This window comes from Gymnoscopelus braueri (genome assembly GCF_963280865.1).
Source record: "Gymnoscopelus braueri genome assembly, chromosome: 8".
Lineage (NCBI taxonomy): Eukaryota > Metazoa > Chordata > Actinopteri > Myctophiformes > Myctophidae > Gymnoscopelus > Gymnoscopelus braueri.
Genome location: NC_137609.1, coordinates 5,578,834 through 5,596,696, shown reverse-complemented (window position 1 = coordinate 5,596,696; position 17,863 = coordinate 5,578,834). Strand labels below are relative to the sequence as shown.

General features: G+C 40.7%; 3 protein-coding genes across 3 annotated transcripts in view; all 3 read right to left on the bottom strand.

Moving 5' to 3' along the window:
* LOC308090567 (uncharacterized protein) overlaps nucleotides 1-2,611 on the bottom strand; it is a 52,276-nt gene extending 49,665 nt beyond the window's left edge. Inside the window, exon 1 of the mRNA XM_080435793.1 lies at nucleotides 2,497-2,611. The gene's annotated coding sequence lies outside the window, so the exon portion shown is untranslated. The remainder of the gene's footprint in view (nucleotides 1-2,496) is intronic.
* LOC308090122 (uncharacterized protein) overlaps nucleotides 1-17,863 on the bottom strand; it is a gene marked incomplete at both ends in the record, with an annotated part of 102,253 nt that overhangs the window by 9,439 nt on the left and 74,951 nt on the right. The window lies entirely within an intron of this gene.
* LOC308090579 (uncharacterized protein) lies at nucleotides 4,287-15,118 on the bottom strand. Its single transcript, XM_080435806.1, has 5 exons — nucleotides 14,956-15,118; nucleotides 8,513-8,611; nucleotides 7,503-7,601; nucleotides 5,908-6,189; nucleotides 4,287-5,667 (listed from the first exon to the last, which is right to left on the bottom strand). Exons 2-5 carry the CDS (start codon nucleotides 8,577-8,579, stop codon nucleotides 4,928-4,930), a joined length of 1,188 nt encoding a protein of 395 aa, XP_080291932.1. The 5' UTR covers nucleotides 8,580-8,611; nucleotides 14,956-15,118; the 3' UTR covers nucleotides 4,287-4,927.

Below are 17,863 nucleotides of genomic sequence, written 5' to 3'. Positions count from 1 at the left end.
GCGAGCTGGATGAGATCCTACCTGGAAGGGAGGGAGCAAGTGGTGGAAGTAAACGGCACCCAGTCCCCTCCCCTCCCAGTGACTTGTGGTGTTCCGCAAGGAAGTATACTAGGACCTCTACTGTTCCTGATATATGTGAACGATATGTCTTCAGCTTGCGACTGCAAACTGTTCCTGTTTGCAGATGACTCGGCTCTGCTGGTATCGGACAGGGACAGGCTGCAGGTTGAGAAAACTCTCAGCTCTGAACTCAACAAGATCCGTATCTGGCTCTCCGACAACAAACTATCATTACACCTGGGTAAAACTGAATCCATCCTCTTTGGGTCCAGTTCTAACCTTAGCAAGGCTGAGAGTTTCACGATCAAAGTGGGTGATGATGTTATCACAAGAAAGGAGGAAATTACCTACCTGCATGGGTTCCATCTTGGAGGGAAACCTCTCCGGTAACAAAATGGCCGAAAGAGTGATCAAAAAGGTCAACCAAAGAATACGCTTTTTGTAAAGGATTGGCCGTCTAGTCAGCAAGAATACTCTGAAGATTCTTGCAGGGGCCCTCATACAAGGTTATTACGATTATGCATGCTCCTCATGGTATCAAAACACCTCCAAGGCCTTAAAAACAAGGCTCCAAACATCCCAAAACAAACTAGTAAGGCTACTTCTTGGCCTCAATCACAAAACCCATCTAACCCCTGCTAATTTTGCTAGGATTGGATGGCTTAGGGTTGAGGACAGAGTACAGCAACTTGCTATGGGCCTGGTCTTCAAGATACACCACAACATTGGGATCCCCCTGTATTTGTCAAAATACTTCCAAAACGTTAACGAAGTCCACGATCATAACACCAGAGGCAGCTCCACGAATCATGTTCAACCCAGATTTGGCTCAACAAAGGGAATGAACTCGTTCTCATGCTATTCATCAAAAATGTGGAATGCCCTACCAAAAGGAGTAAAGGTATGTAAAACCCTACTCACTTTCAAAACTGCCCTAAAGATACACCTTCAGGAGGCTGCAATTTGAAAATGCCCCCTGTCTAAGTCTTAACCTACCCCCCCCCACCCCCCCTCCCCCCTCCCCGTTTTTTCTTCTCTTGTACATATTTTTCACTCTTCATACCAGTAACCTGTAAGCTGATTGTATGACGTTCTATATAGTAGTGTGTATATATGTCTGTCTCTTATGTCATCATGATTTGTGTGCATGGGGATCTCATCTTAAACAAGCTCAGTGCTTAATGCGTCTTCCAGTTTAGTAGACCTTGTATTGTGAATTTGTGCTTCCATGTACTGTTGTTCTCATGTCTTACTAAATAAAGTACACCAACCAATCAATCAAGGGAAACTATTTGCAATGCCATACATTACCTGGATGGTCATTCTAGGCCGAACACACTACACTGACTACAGCATCAGTGTTGCCATGTCTGCTAATATTATAAGCGACTTTGGGCTTGTTTTTCTGTAAAGTCACTTGTTTCTAAAGTCCAGTTGCTTATTTGGGCTTGCTTCCCTAATGTTATTTAAACCAGTGGTAGTGAGCTTGTAGATCTTTTCATAGACCTAGTTGCTTATTTCTCTCGCAAAGTCTGGCAACACTGACAGCATGACAAATGTTTAGACAAAATGTTTAACTTCACTTGACAATCATATTAACATTACTGTGGACAGAGTACAGATCCTACTCATGCACTAGCCTTGATACAAGACTGTCATATATTATCTGACAGTCTTGGAGTAGGTTCAAAATAGTTTTTGCACTTTCACAGTTGGGGTCCATACATCTACATAAACGTTCAAATTTCAAATATAAAGTGCTTACCTCATGGCCACGGATGTTCCAATTATGTACGGGCCCTCAGAAGTTCCCGTATCTGCCGTATTGTTCAATAAAAAGCATTTATCCTGATCGGTGGCTATTTTCTTCATAATGTATCAGAGTGCAATACACCTCCCAGCCGATAGGGTCACGCAGCTGAAAGCATAGGAGGCCACCGATTGGAAATGCTTTTCATTGAACAATACGGAAGATAAAGGTACTTCTAACGGCCCGTACAGTATTGTAACGTGGCCATGAGGTAAGCACTTTATATTTGAAACCTGAACGTTTATGTAGATGTACGGGTTATAAATGGAGAAAGTGCCAAAACCAGGTGAAGTTCCGTCATGACGCTATAGTGACAGACGATCGTCATGTCATGTGAACAATTTCTACTCAATACAAGCTACGTTTGCACCTCATTGCTTTAAGTACTGGTTGTTATGTTTGCCAGACCCAAGGGGTCGGCCTAAAGGAGGCTTTGTCGGTCGGTCGGTCGGTCGGTCTGTCCCTCTTTTCCTCTGCACACACGTCATGCGAAGTCCGGCCATTCAGGGGTCTGACAGTGCTCCGAGGAGCAACTTTTCTAGTTTTCTGATCACATTCGAATTATAATCTAGCAAGTAACAGCAATACATACAAATGAAAGACAACATGAATGAGTTGATCTTTACCTGCTGTGTTTCAGTGGTTGAGCTGCTAACAAACGTCCTCCTGCTGCTTAACGACGACACTGTTTAGAAACGACACGTTCTACCTTTCTTTGTATTTTACTTTTATATAAATCTATGGTATTTTAAAGTGTCAACAACAGTCAGTCAACACACGACACCATGTTGTTTTCACTACTGCATTGTGGGTATGTTCTTCTTCTGACGACCACTTTGTCTAGACGCCAGAGTATTGTTGCCCCCTACTGTTGGCCTCGGGTACTGTCCATTTTCTATATATTAACAGTACTGTGTGACCTTCCAGACCTGTATACAAGAAAACATCCTGATAATCAATAATTTTATATATTTATCAATTAATGATCAATCCCTATTTTGGGGATGTCATTATTTAAAAAAGAACTTCCAGAGCTTAAAGAATAGTGAAAAGAGCCGATCTACAAGATCACAACGTGTCACGAACGATACGATGCATTTTGAGCTTGTAGATCAGCTACTTTCACTAGTCTTGCGGGACACTGTTGTGCATCATAGTATAAAATAAGGCTAAATTAATTGATTGATTCGTTAAATAAAAATAAAATATATTCTTCATTTTTGGTTGAATCTGGAAAGAATAATCTTGAAGAAAATCATGGATAGTTGCAGCCCTACATTCATCACAGCTTTCATCAGTGCACATTATGCTGCACAGGATCACGAATCCTAGAAATGCAGGATACAACATATACAAACATACCATGTTGCAAGATAAATATTTGTAAAAAAGAACAACATAAATATATCACTATTTGTATGATACATTCAAACTGTATGGTATATTCAGACTGTGACACAGTAAGAACATCACAAGTTATTTTTTTTAGCAGAAATATTGTTTATATGAATCATTGAATACCAAGGACCTTAATGTAATGCCACATAACACTCTAATAATGTAATACAACTTAATAGTGATCATAGCCATTCCATTAATTGTAAAAATACTGTCATAATTCATTAAAATACGTGAATTTTCTCCCCTCAGTTATCCAATATTTAATAAGTAAAATAACTGAAATTGTGCCTCCCATCGGGTGTTATGAAACACAGCAAGATTACATTCAATCATATCAAAACTGCAGAATTCTAGAAAAAACTGTACCATATACTGTATATAGTTTATGGCCATTTATAGTATAAGTGAATAACAACAATAATTTGCAATACAGAGAACTGCAAGTCTGACATTAAGGTTTTTCTTTTTCCTACAAGTACTTCTTTAATGTACTTGTCCCATCCAAATTCCTCCTGGCCCTGTTTAGGGGGTACCGTTGCCAGTGGTGCAGCGCATACATTTCTTCAATTATTCTCAAATCCATTGTCTGTTGGTCATGTGTAAAACACTACAGAACATATTATGCTTAATATATCAATAATTCATTAATTATATTTCATCGTAGATTAAAATAAGGTTCCAGGTTTCAACAATTTTAAACAGTCATTTGAAGCATGGACAGGTAAATGCAATAAAAACAGGCAGAAACTGAACCAATCAAATCAATCAGAAGTAATTTCAGATCAGACAGGACTATTAAGCGTGCCAACGTGTCCTCACCAGCAGAAGGGGCAAATCAGCCTGCGGGGGCGAGGCATTGGGCGTGGCATTGGGCAATGTTAAGTCAACCTGGTTTTTACCCCTCAAAGATGTCCGCAGCTACCAAAAGACACTTAAATGTTTTTTTAAATACTATGTTATAAGTGTCTAAAGGAGGGTGGGCTGCCGGACTCCGGCCTCGTCACTCTGACTCAACCACAAACAAACCTGATACTCGCATACCACAAACCAACCCGAAAAGCATATTATATATATATATATATATATATATATATGTCACTATGACTCAGACTTAACCATAAATAAACCCGATCCGCCCATAGGCATATAGGATCTGGTTGTCCAGATGCTATGCCCATATATGGTGAAATGCATAAATGGGACCGACAACTCTAGTAATAAAAAATGCCTATTAAGATTAGGCAAAATAGGGCCCTTAGAGTCTGCAGTGCGTGCAAATGACATCATCTACATCATAATATAAAAACTGTAACATTCTAGTAAAACAGTTCTACCTTATACAATTGATATGGTTTACATGGTCATTTATAGTAATAACACCAAAATAATTTACAATGCCTAGGTAAAAGTTACTGTTATAACACACTGATGACAGCTGAGTCCTAATGAAAACTTCTGTTGACAGGAGCAGTATAAATATTAATATTTTTGCCTCTATCCAACTCCCTAACAACATACAGCTGTTTAATTTGATCCTCCCAGTGAGGTAATTTATATTGGAACGTTTTTTCTTTTTTCCCCTTTTGGTGTGAATGCACTGATGTCTTTTCAGAACACTTAACTGACTGAAACTCTTCTCAAACTGTTAACAATGTGTCAAGAGTGGAAAGGTTTTTCTCCTGTGTGGATACGCTGGTGTCTCTTCAGGTCACCCGACTGAATGAAACTCATGTTGCAATGTTCACACTGGTAAGGTTTTTCTCCAGTGTGGATACGCTGATGGATCTTCAGTCCAGATGACTGAATGAAACTCTTGTCGCAATATTTACAGTGGAAAGGTTTTTCTCCAGTGTGGATACGCTGATGTGTCTTCAGTCCAGATGACTGAATGAAACTCGTGTTGCAAAGTTTACAGTGGAAAGGTTTTTCTCCAGTGTGGACACGCTGGTGTTTCTTTAGATCAGATGAATGAATGAAACGCTTGTCGCAAAGTTCACAGTGGAAAGGTTTTTCTCCTGTGTGGATATGCTGATGTGTCTTCAGTCCAGATGACTGAATGAAACTCTTGTCGCAATATTTACAGTGGAAAGGTTTTTCTCCAGTGTGGATACGCTGATGGTTCTTCAGTCCAATTGACTGAATGAAACTCTTGTCGCAATATTTACAGTGGAAAGGTTTTTCTCCAGTGTGGACACGCTGGTGTATCTTCAGGTGCTCTGACCGACTGAAACTCTTGTCACAATGTTTACAGTGGTAAGGTTTTTCTCCAGTGTGGATACGCTGGTGTTTCTTCAGATAACACGACTGACTGAAACTCTTGTTACAATGTTTACAGTGGAAAGGTTTTTCTCCAGTGTGGATACGCTGGTGTGCCTTTAAAGAAGACTGGGACCTCACTTCAGAGAGAGATAGAAAGAGAAAGAGAAAGAGAGAGAGAGAGAGAGAGAGAAATGGTGAGTACAAATACATAGCTTCCATCATCAAACAAGTCAATTGTTTAGGAGCACTACGGCTTCCTGGTTAATATTTCTGATTTAATGTTTTTTAAAATCTTTTATTCCCCAATTTAGTCGTCATACCAACTCCCAGTTTTCCAACACATGTAGTTCCTGTCCCTGTGTTTAACACTGACTGACCTCCACTGGTCTCCTCCCAATCATCACTGTCTTCAGTGACTTCAGTGTCAGATTCAAGCTCAACTTCAACTTCAGAGCAGTGTGGTGAAGAGATGTCTTCATCAACTTCAATTTTCACTGCTAGTAATGTCAACATTGACCCATCAGGCTTCTCTGGTCTTTGAAGTATCTCCTCCTGTTCCTCTTTAATGTGCGGAGGCTCTGGTTCCTCCTGGAGCAGACTGGGGCTCCTCTCCTGTTCAGGAGAATCCTCCTCTTTACACACAACCATGTGCAGGATGTCTAGGAGCAGAAAAATAACATGATAGTAAACACTGGATTCCTGAAGTGTAAATAAACATTTCCATCCGCCATGTTTCCATCCTAACCCTAACCCAGATGTAGTCTACTGCCCAGGGACACAATTTGTACACATACTGCAGATATAAAATGTACACAGGGACCCCTCCAGCGTTAATTTAACTCTGGAGTGTACAAATTGAACCAAATGGACATGTAAGGGACCATTTGGTTCAATTTTGTACACTCTCAGGTATACAGAAACTCCCAAAATGGCTCAGTTTCTGACTGTGCGTCTACAAGGGCTTGTGTGTTGTCTTTGCTGTGTTATTGGTTCCCAAAAGAGGACATTTGGCCATAGGCCAAGCCATATAGAACAGGTACATTAAAAAAAATACCACCAAAGTGGAAAAAGCGGCACTCCAAAGTAATAGATGCAATACACGTTCTTCTATTCATAGAAAACGCTAATGAGTTTCGTATAGAACAGGGTTTGTCTTTATGTATGTACAGCATGTATTTCCCCTCAAAAGTAGACCAATCACATCTCATGCCGTTAAGTGCATGACATCATGAAACAGAAACATCTCCACACATGAAAGCTTGAAATGTCAGGTGAAAGTTGGGTTGTAGTTTAAAATCTATGTAAAATAGTTTTTATGGTGTGGCTCTGTACAGGGGCGTGCTGGGACCAAAATTCAGCCCTGGGATTTTGGTCCGAACCGGCCCACCGTTTTGTCAACGGGGGGGGGTTTAACCCAGCAACCCTATGTAAATTACGCCACTGCTGAAAAACGTCCCAGCCCAAACAGTAACGTAACTAATAATTGGGCCGCGCGACCCGGAAATTACCGTAATAATCCTAAAACGGGAGCAAAAACATTTTTCAATAAAAATAAAATTGGCGCGGCCGTTCTTGAATTTTCCCGAATTTCCCAGTGGCCAGCACGTCCCTGGCTCTGTACGTCTAGAAATAGGTCTGTGAATCTGCGAATCTGTCTGTCTGTGTGTCCGGGACGAATCTCACAAACCGTTTTGACGATAAGCGCCAATTTTCTGCACGCTGATCAAGGAAGTATTCTTCCACTTCTGATAGAATGTACTATATACAATGTGTTATAAGGTGCAGTTTTTCTATTAGTGTTGCATTTACGCAAAAGAGATGTGGCTTTTGGTTATGGTATTTCGTTATGGTTTATTATTGTCAGTGTCAAGACATTTTTGCAATGGTTATTGTGCAGTGAAAATTTGATATTGTTGCAGTTCTACAACAGAACAGAACAAAATGACAGAAATAAAAAGCACATGAAACTTACTGAGTGGGTGGTCTTCAGGTTCCTCCTGCTTAATAGAAATGTCCCTGGCTGAGTCTGGAGAGTTCATCTTCACCTGCAGTCTGGACTCCACACACTGGTCTGAAATGAAGGAATTGAATAAGGACTTTAAAGGTTTCATGACGTTCAGTTTTACCACACATTAAGTCTTTGTCATGGTCCTTCAAACGTGTATAGAAAGTTTTAACAAAAAATTCCACTCCATTGATCCATGGCAGGTGTTTTTCTCTCACATTTCTAAAGCCTTTTCAACTGCAATGAAAAAAGAAATCTTTGCCTGCGGGTGTCGCTGGTGAGGGATTTTGCCTGCCTCTGCTCCGCCCCCCCCCCAAAGGAAAGGATAGGGGAGGGGAGGGGCGAGGAGGAGAGTGGGCGGTATTAATCGGCTGTGACCTCACTGCCGAAGGGCCAAGCTCAGATTACTTTTCAGCCTAATTATTCAGAAAACCCCAGACCACAGAAAATCCACTGAATGTTCAAAGTTCAGATTTTTTGGGTGTAATTGAGGTCATAGAACCCCCAAAAAAACATAAAAAAATTAAAAAAGTGAAAATGAATGTCATAGAACCTTTAAAACTGGAGACCTAGTGGTGTCAAGAATAACAGTAATATTTGCAAAAGGTAAAAGGCAATATGGCCTAAGCCCAACTCTCTAACATATGAATTTTGGGTGCAAAGATTGTAGGATTCATATATTATGCAAGAAATCATTCATAATTTAAGATTACACAAGGAAGAATGTGACAAAATATGGACTCCTACGATGCAAATAATGGTCTAAAGCGAATAAGGTGAAAGTAGCCAATCTGTTTTTTATGTTTCTGCAACCAGACAGAATGAGCAATTTGTTTAATCATCAGGATATTATCATTGTCATGATATATTTTGTCATGATTATTTCTCAGTAAAATTAGATATAGTGACAGCCCTACAACAGAACAGAAAAAAATTAAATAAAAACATTCAAGAAAGAGCGAGCACATGAAACGTACCGAGGTGTGGGTGGTCTTCAGGTTCCTGTTTAATAGAGATAGCCCTGGCTGATTCTGGAGAGTTCATCTTCACATGCAGTCTGTTCTCCACACACTGGCCTGAAATGAAGGAATTGAATAAGGACTTTAAAGATGGGGTTCCATGGTTCTTTTCCCCTGGACAACTGGATATCTGAAGAACTCGACGGCGGAAACCACACTCCCTCGAGTCCTTGCTGCTGCGCGCGCCGAGTTTGAAGACGGTCTGTCCCATATATGCACATGACCATATAGGGGCATAGCGGTCGGATCTGTGGCTCTCTGTATCTGTCAGTCCTTGTCCCTTTTATGCCCATACTGTAGAGATTGCTGCATGTCATCAGTATATGCCCCTATATGCCCATATGCTGACCAGAGCCTTCTATTGGACAGTTACGTCAACTAGCCTAGTTGACGTAACTGTCCAATAGAAGGCTCTTTCTGCCCCCTAGTCTAGGGGTAGCACCACCTCAGCACCACCCACCTGACCCATTCCCTCCACCTCCTCCTATATGACCACCCACCTATCCTAGTCCCCCCAACCCCCTCCTCATGAAAGGACAGCCCGTTGCTCTGCACAGTTGTTTACAAAAGGGTCTAGAACAGTGGTTGTCAAACTGACTTCCGGGGACCCCAGCTGGGTCCTTGAGAGGGTTCTGGGGGGGTCCCCCCTGCAAAATGCCATCAAAATCAGTGTAACCAGTTTAAACCTGCCCATATACAGTACGTAGGTGATCTGACAATAGCAGATCTACAAGGTATTGAATAATGATGCATCACGATGAGACACATTGTGAGCTAGATCAGCCTTTTTTTCTTCTTTTATTTTTAGAACTTTTAATTTGATAATGGGATGAACAAGTACAACATGGTTTGTGACAGTGTGACCACACACTTTCACTGTTTGGACATGGCCTATCAATGGTGCACACTTGTAAGGTCTTATGGACAAACAGAAAACCATCAAACAAACATTCATTCTCTCTCTCACCGTGGCTCTTCACTGGATCCTAAAAGAGTCAGGGTGGGTACACTTGACACTTTGGGGGAAATAAACTTGTTAAAACTTGCCCTTCTGCGTGCTTTGCCATCCTTAGTGAATATGTCTGATAGTACTTGAAAGTTATATTACTACAGTGTGTACATAGTTAATGGGTTTGGAGCTAAACTGTCAATTTGCAGCCCAGGAACAAGACAGAGAAACTATTTAATGCCATGCATTACCTGGATGGTCATTCTAGGTCTGACACACAACAGCATGACAAATGTTTAGTTGGTAAGGATTCAATGTCTGGTGCATGAAGACATGGAGCTCTAACTTCACTTGACAATCACATTAACATTACTGTGGACAGCGTAAAGATCCTACTGGTTTAAAGATACGTTAGTGTAGCAGGATGGGCGTTGTCTCCCACTCTGCCCATGGCCCATCTTCCTCCCACTAATCAGTGGGCTAATTACCTGCAGTACATAAGCAGTACACACTCTGCCCTTGGTAGCTGTCTCCTCATTTGTGTGCGTGTCCTCACTGACCAAGTTCTAAAGCTGGCCCGTTGGGCTTCAGTGCCGTTACCACGCTTGTCACCGGCGTGTGTGTGTCCTCACTGACGTGCAACTTCCTCAAACAAAGATGGCCTGTTGGGCTTTCAGTTATATGTTATGGTCGTGAACTTGACCGGTTGTTTTTATGTCATTTTAGTCTGTGATACCCGCAGCTCTGCTTGAGAGCCAGTCTGCGACGGAATAGTCACCGTGACAAACTAATCTCTCTATGAACATGAACATGAACATGAACATGAACATCTGTGTTGTGTCCTACAATGCGCGAGGGCTGCGTATTGGCCACAGTGAAACCGATAAATCACGCCGTATTGTTGTGGACAAACTGTTAGAGGGATGTGACATTTTGTGTGTCCAGGAGACATTCTTGGCTAAACAAGACCTGGAAGGTATTAACTCTATCCATAAGGACTTTCACAGTGCGGGGGAATCCACCACGACCTGTGTTCTAAAGTGGTACGAGGGAGGATTCCAGGTGGAGTTGCCACTCTGTGGAATAAAAATATATGACCAGTCGGTTAATGTCATTAGATTGGGAGTTAACTGGGCTATTGGGATAGAGCTGTGCTGTCACGGTAAAAAGATAATAATTTTGAATGTTTACACACCATATGAGTGCTATCAAAATGAGGATAAATATCTCAGTAGATTGGCATTCATCATGTCTTTTATTCAGGACAACCCTTCCACCTGCATATATGTGGTCGGTGACATGAATGCAGATGTAACTGATGTTAAATCGTTATTTGGTAAACATTTAATGGATTTCTGTGCAGACAGTGAATTGATTTTATCTAGCAAGGTTTGTCTACCAGAGAATAGTTATACCTATATCAGCGAGGCTTGGCACACGACGTCCTGGCTTGATCACTGCCTCTGTACAGTGGATGCTCACGACTCGATTGATACAATAGACATTGTTTATGATTTGGCTACCACAGACCACATACCCTTTCGTGTGGTGTTAAAAACAGGCAACTTACCTGTGTTGTTGCCTGTGGATAACAGCATGAGTGCTGGGAAAATAGATTGGTCGAAATTAACCAAAAAAGATCTGGATAAATACTTGAAGCATTCTGATGCCTTACTGGGTAATATTGAAATTACAAAAGATGTTGTCATGTGTCGGGATATGAACTGCAAGAACCCACAACACTGATATATTATGTTCCCTGTATGAAGCTATTGTGGAGTCTCTGTGTATATCCAGCAGGCCTCTCTATAAGCACAGGGCAAAAGTTTTTAATGCTAAGCCAGGGTGGAATGACCATGTTGAAGAGCTTCATGCAGAGGCTAGAAATGCTTTTAAAATGTGGGCTGAGTTAGGCAAAGGTAGACATGGACCTCTGTTTGAAAAGAAAAAACGCACTAATGCTGATTTTAAATATGCTCTTCGCTTTATAAAAAGAAATGAAAACTCTATGAGGTCAGATTCTCTAGCAAGAAAGTTGCATAAGAATAATGTAAATGACTTCTGGAAGGAGATCAAAAATATGAATAATTGCAAAACATGTCTCCCATCAAACATAGATGGTGTGAGTGGGTCTGAAGCAATCTCACAATTATGGCAGAATCAGTATTTTGAACTGTTTAACTGTGTGAAAAGTAACCTGTTTGTAGTGGATCAGGTAGATTTCAATGATGAAGTGATTGTCACTCCTGGTGAGGTCCATGAAGCTATTCTGAAGCTTGGTGATAATAAGGCCTGTGGGCTGGACAATATAACAGCTGAACATCTCAAATTTGCCAGTAAGAAACTGTGTCCTGTAATTGCAATGTGTTTTACAGGTTTCTTTGTTCACGGGTTTTTACCTGATTCTATGCTCTCTGTTGTGTTAGTGCCGGTCATTAAAGACAAAGTGGGGAAGCTAAACAGCTCAGACAACTATAGGCCTATAGCCCTAGCCAGCGTGCTGTCCAAAATGATGGAGACAATTATTCTGAGTAGACTTGAGAAACACATCAAGTCTATTGACAACCAATTTGGCTTCAAACGTAAGCATGGCACTGATATGTGTATTTTTGCACTTAAAGACATTTTAGATAAATATAATAGGCAAAATTCTACAATGTTTATGTGTTTTATTGATGCGTCACGTGCGTTTGACCGCATTAATCATGAGAAATTATTTTTAAAATTGTCACAAAGAGGGGTCCCTAGTTTTCTAGTCAGAATCCTGGTCTTCTGGTATGCTCACCTGACGATGCGAGTGAAATGGGGGAGGTCAACCTCTGCTCCCTTTCGTGTGAACAATGGGGTACGCCAGGGGGGGATTTTGTCCCCTTTTCTCTTCAACGTTTATATGGATGATTTATCTTTGATTTTAAACGCATGTGATACAGGGTGTAGGGTTGGAAATTCGCTAATTAATCACCTTATGTATGCGGATGACCTGGTCATCTTCAGTCCTTATAGTGCTGGTCTTCAACAGCTTCTGAGGGCATGCTCACAGTATGGTGTTGATTTTGACATAAAGTACAATGCTAAAAAGAGTAAGAAAAAAATGTTTGTCCGAAGCAGAGAAGACAGACAGTCAACTTTTCCTGACTTCTATCTCTCAGGCACTGCCCTTAGTGTCTGCTGTGAGATTAAATATTTGGGCCATATAATATCAAATGACCTCTCTGATGACAAGGACATATATAGACAGCGTCGGAAGCTGTATGCTCAAGGGAACATGCTGTGTCGCAAATTTAGCATGTGCTCAGTACCGGTGAAGATTTCACTCTTTAAATCTTTTTGTACACCTCTGTATACTGCACACCTGTGGTGTCGCTACAAGCAAGGCAGCATCAGACGACTCACAGTGGCTTATAATGACTGTATGCGGCTGCTGCTGAGAGCTCCAAGAAGCTCCAGTGCAAGCCAGATGTTTGTTAGTGTTGGGGTACCCACCTGCCCTGCTGTGCTACGCAATCTTATGTATAGATTTATGTGTAGGGCATCTGAGTCAGTAAATGACATCATTTCTGTCATAATAACCCGTTACGTAGTTCTGTCAGGTTCTCCTCTAGACTGTGGAACCATTGGCGCACTTGTCTGTATGTTCGAAACTGAACATGGTGGAATTCTTTTTATTGTATTTCTTTTTCTTTTATTGTTATATTTTGTGTGGTGTTTTTTTATTTTGTGATATGGATCGCCTTGGGTCTGAAATAAAGATTGAATTGAATTGAATTGTGTGCAACTATGCGTTTTGTCTTGACGCGGTATATTTAAATCTCTCTCTCTCTCCTGTTGCGTCATTGATTTAAAGCACTATTTAATAGTAGGCTAACACACTGCTGCTTATGTTTCCAGGGCTTGGTGAGGAGGAAACTCAAAGCTGCTGCTTTGCATATTTGTGTGTATATCACCACTGATCGACAGCCCTCGTTTTGGATTATTTATGAAATTATGTTGCGTGAAATCCCCAGTCTGACACTGTCCAAATGTGAATTGTGTTTTAATGTATTATCTGGGTCTTCACTAATGTAGGCTACTGTTCCCGTTTTTAGGCCTGGTGCTGGGGACTCAAGTTGGGATGACGGCCGCTCCAGTGGTAGTGGTAACCCCCCTTGTGTTGCTGTTTATTTTAGTTTTTGGCATGCTGTGGTTTATTGGGGTGCCGCTGCCCTGGGCGGTCAGCCTGCCTCCCTCCCCCCAGCATTGGCCCATATGAATGTAGGCTACAGTGTATTGCAATGTTCATCAATAGTGGTAATGTATACGTTCATCCCACTGCATACAATCTTTGATTTTGATGATATTTTATTGTTAATTAATTAATAAAGCTTTGTATTTTTGTTACAACCCACGTATCTGCTTTATTTAATTGATTGCAACAAACTGTGTGAGGAATACTTTGTCTCAGGTTGTTTACCTCAATTAGATTACTAAAATACCTAATTCTTGGGGTGCAATTCCCTAGGTGGCTATAACTTACTTAATTCAGACCGCCCTACATAGCACCTCATTGCTTATTATGGAGATTAACAACAGTAATGCTATAAAACACTGATGTAACTATAGGGTTACAATGATAATAGTGACGTCAACAACAACATGCTACAAAACAATGTATATCAATGTCTTGCTGCTGCTGCTGCTGCAGCTATGGAGTATAGCCTTAGATAAAGACTCAAAATTATGTATTTTATCGATTTTTACTTTTTTTTTTAATCTCTACGAGAGTTTTAGCTACCACCCCCTCAGATTAACCTGGAATTTAAGCTTTAAAGCCTGTACTTCTCCAAACATGTACAACTGCAAATTATAAGGTGCTTACCCAGTTGCCCCAAATGTTAACTCAGTGTTCGGCCTGTTTGTGCAATATATTAGTCCATATTCTTTAACAAAGAATTGTTTTAATACAGTTTGTGGCCGAACGCCATTTTTCCTCCTCGTTTACTTAGTTTTCATCGAGTGTAATTCCGGCTTTCACCGGATGCGCCCCCTCACTAACGCCCATTGATAACTTCCGACAGAATCGTCCACAAACGGGATTAAAACACTTCTTTGTTAAAGAATATGGACTAATACATTGCAAAAACACGCCGGACACCGAGTTAACATTAGGGGCAAGCGGGTAATCACCTTATATGTTGCATTTGTACATGTTTGGAGAAGTACGGGCTTTACTGGTGACATTCCAGGGCAATCGGGGGGGGGGGGGGGGGGGGTGATCGGTAAGACTCGGTAAGGCATATACTGATGACTCTGTTTGTGTTAATGATCACTTCTTAACAACCTAACAGCTAAGACTAATTAGATTTATATTTCAACTTAAATGATGTTAATAAAGACAAAGATTAAACAAGACGTGATCCGTTCATCTTAAATGTTATAAATAGATGAAACCCAACATGAATGAGTTGATCTTTACCTGCTGTGTTTCAGTGGTTGAGCTGCTAACAAACGTCCTCCTGCTGCTTAACGACGACACTGTTTAGAAACGACACGTTTTACTTTTCTTTGTATCTTACATAAAATCTACTATGGTATTTTAAAGTATCAACAACATAGAGTTAAAAATAATAGAGAGGGCACCCAAAATCCCCTCCCATCCACTTGCTCACCCAGCGCCCTTCTTCCGGGTTGGAAAGTGTGATGGGCGTAGCCTATTTGGGGCCACTGTGATACGTTCTGCGTCACAGAAGTGACGCGTTTTACGTCACAGAGGTGCGCGGCCCCGTGCGCAAGCTTGTGCGCAAGCTCGTGAGTCGAGCCCATTGGTCGAAACTCGAAACAGTTTTCGCTCGTACATTGTGCAGTGGCCCCGTCCGTTTAAGCTGCAGTACCTACGAATGGCCAGCATGTCCATTTCGCTTCAATGCAACCACTGGGTTCTGGGGGCTTGGTTCAACCAAAGATTGTTAATATAGAAAGATACACATTCTCCATTGGAGCCACTAGAGGCGAAGTAGTACACAAATCCTACAAATGGTCTCCTAAGTAGGCGTGGTTGTCTTCTCCCCCGACCATCCCACCACCCTCCCCCTCCCCTCTCCCTGGCTGACAACATCATGTGGATGTGTATTTGTGTATTTTCTTCATTAAAGTAAATAAATGCTTTACATGTTTGAAAGTGCACTGTTATTGGCAAAGATGATTTTAAAGAAACCCCAAAAAATCCCACCACAAACTCACACGTATTATTCAGTCTTATCTTCTGCTAGATATGCTCCTGTTTCTGCTCAACATTGTAACAGGTCCTTTTATTTATAAGGTATATATTTTACCACTATAGACTATAATGTGTTTAGCATGAATGTTTAGCAAAATGTCATGATTACCAAATCATACCCCATCAACCAAGACAGTTAATAATGGAAAATGATATTATTGAGCATTGAAACACACATTTTATTTAATTTTTGAAATGTCCATAATGATTTCAGTAGGCCTACCACATTCACATATAGAATCTCAGTTTATCAGTTTTTAGAACATCTTATGGGGACAGAGCATAGTTAAAATCTAATATAATAATACAATATAATATAAGGGACAGACAGAGCCCTATGTCTCGTCCGTCAGACTGCAGATGGACTCTTCAGATATCTTCCCAGATCTCGCGAGAGTGTGTTGCTAGGATAGAGAAAGGTGGATAACAAAGTAGATTTTCTCCTAATTTGTGTCAACAAAAAAAAAGCCATTTTAGTATGAAAATCGTGCATATCGTGTGTCTTGTGACGATCGGGTCCACTATTTAGTTCAGTGACCATGGAGCTAAAGAATGGTTCAGACGCTGTGTTCACGTTGACTCTTCCATTGGAATCAATAGACTCCAACTTGCTTCCTGTCTCCTAAAAAGGTGTCCACCTACGTCACGCAGAAAATAGGAGAAACGGGAAGTAAACCGGAGAATGCGCCTCTTGCTATTTTCCTCTTGGGTTCAACCCAAGAGGAAAATAGCAAGAGTTGCATTCTCCGGTTTACTTCCCGTTTCTGCGTGACGTAGGTGGACACCTTTTTAGGAGACAGGAAGCAAGTTGGAGTCTATTGATTCCAATGGAAGAGTCAACGTGAACACAGCTTCTGAACCATTCTTTAGCTCCATGGTCACTGAACTAAATAGTGGACCCGATCGTCACAAGACACACAATATGCACGATTTTCATACTAAAATGTATTTTTTTGTTGACACAAATTAGGAGAAAATCTACTTTGTTATCCACCTTTCTCTATCCTAGCAACACACTCTCGCGAGATCTGGGAAGATATCTGAAGAGTCCATCTACACAGTCTGACGGACGAGACATAGAGGGCTCTGTCTGTCCCTTATATTATATTGTATTATTATATTAGATTTTAACTCTATGCTCTGTCCCCATAAGATGTTCTAAAAACTGATAAACTGAGATTCTATATGTGAATGTGGTAGGCCTACTGAAATCATTATGGACATTTCAAAAATGTAATAAAATGTGTTTCAATGCTCAATAATATCATTTTCCATTATTAACTGTCTTGGTTGATGGGGTATGATTTGGGAATCATGACATTTTGCTAAACATTCATGCTAAACACATTATAGTCTATAGTGGTAAAATATATACCTTATAAATAAAAGGACCTGTTACAATGTTGAGCAGAAACAGGAGCATATCTAGCAGAAGATAAGACTGAATAATACGTGTGAGTTTGTGGTGGGATTTTTTGGGGTTTCTTTAAAATCATCTTTGCCAATAACAGTGAACTTTCAAACATGTAAAGCATTTATTTACTTTAATGAAGAAAATACACAAATACACATCCACATGATGTCAGCCAGGGAGAGGGGAGGGGGAGGGTGGTGTTGTTTTCACTACTGCATTGTGGGTATGTTCTTCTTCTGACGACCACTTTGTCTAGACGCCAGTTGGCATATTGCTGCCCCCTACTGTTGGTCTCGGGTACTGTTGTTCATATAGTTTCAGTACAATGTGACCTTCCAGACCTGTAGACAAGTGGTTTTCAAACTTTTTCATGTCAAGGACCCCCAGAATTATATGTATTTGGCCACGGACCCCCATCTCAAAATATTATAATATACTAACCTTAACCCAGAAGCAAAGGTTTGAGTTACAAATGTTCACTTTAAAATATATATATTCAAAGATTTGGACAAGTTTTCACGATTTTTCAAAAATAGCAGATCTACAAGCTCATAGTGTATATCTGCTATTTTTGAATAGCCAAACTATAAAATTATGTTTTGAGTGGTTAAAATGATTGTATACACCTCCAAGGACCCCTGGGGGTCCCAGGACCCCACTTTGAGAACCAATGCTGTAGACAAGAGAACATCC

Bases quoted from the DNA above. Each gene is read 5' to 3' on its own strand.
- LOC308090579 (XM_080435806.1), bottom strand. From the start codon at position 8,579: ATGAACTCTCCAGAATCAGCCAGGGCTATCTCTATTAAACAGGAACCT. The intron at 6,190-7,502 runs GTAAGTTTCATG...TTCTGCTCCTAG, and splicing joins ACCTGAAGACCACCCACTCA to ACATCCTGCACATGGTTGTG. The intron at 5,668-5,907 runs GTCAGTCAGTGT...CTCTCTCTGAAG, and splicing joins TTGGGAGGAGACCAGTGGAG to TGAGGTCCCAGTCTTCTTTA.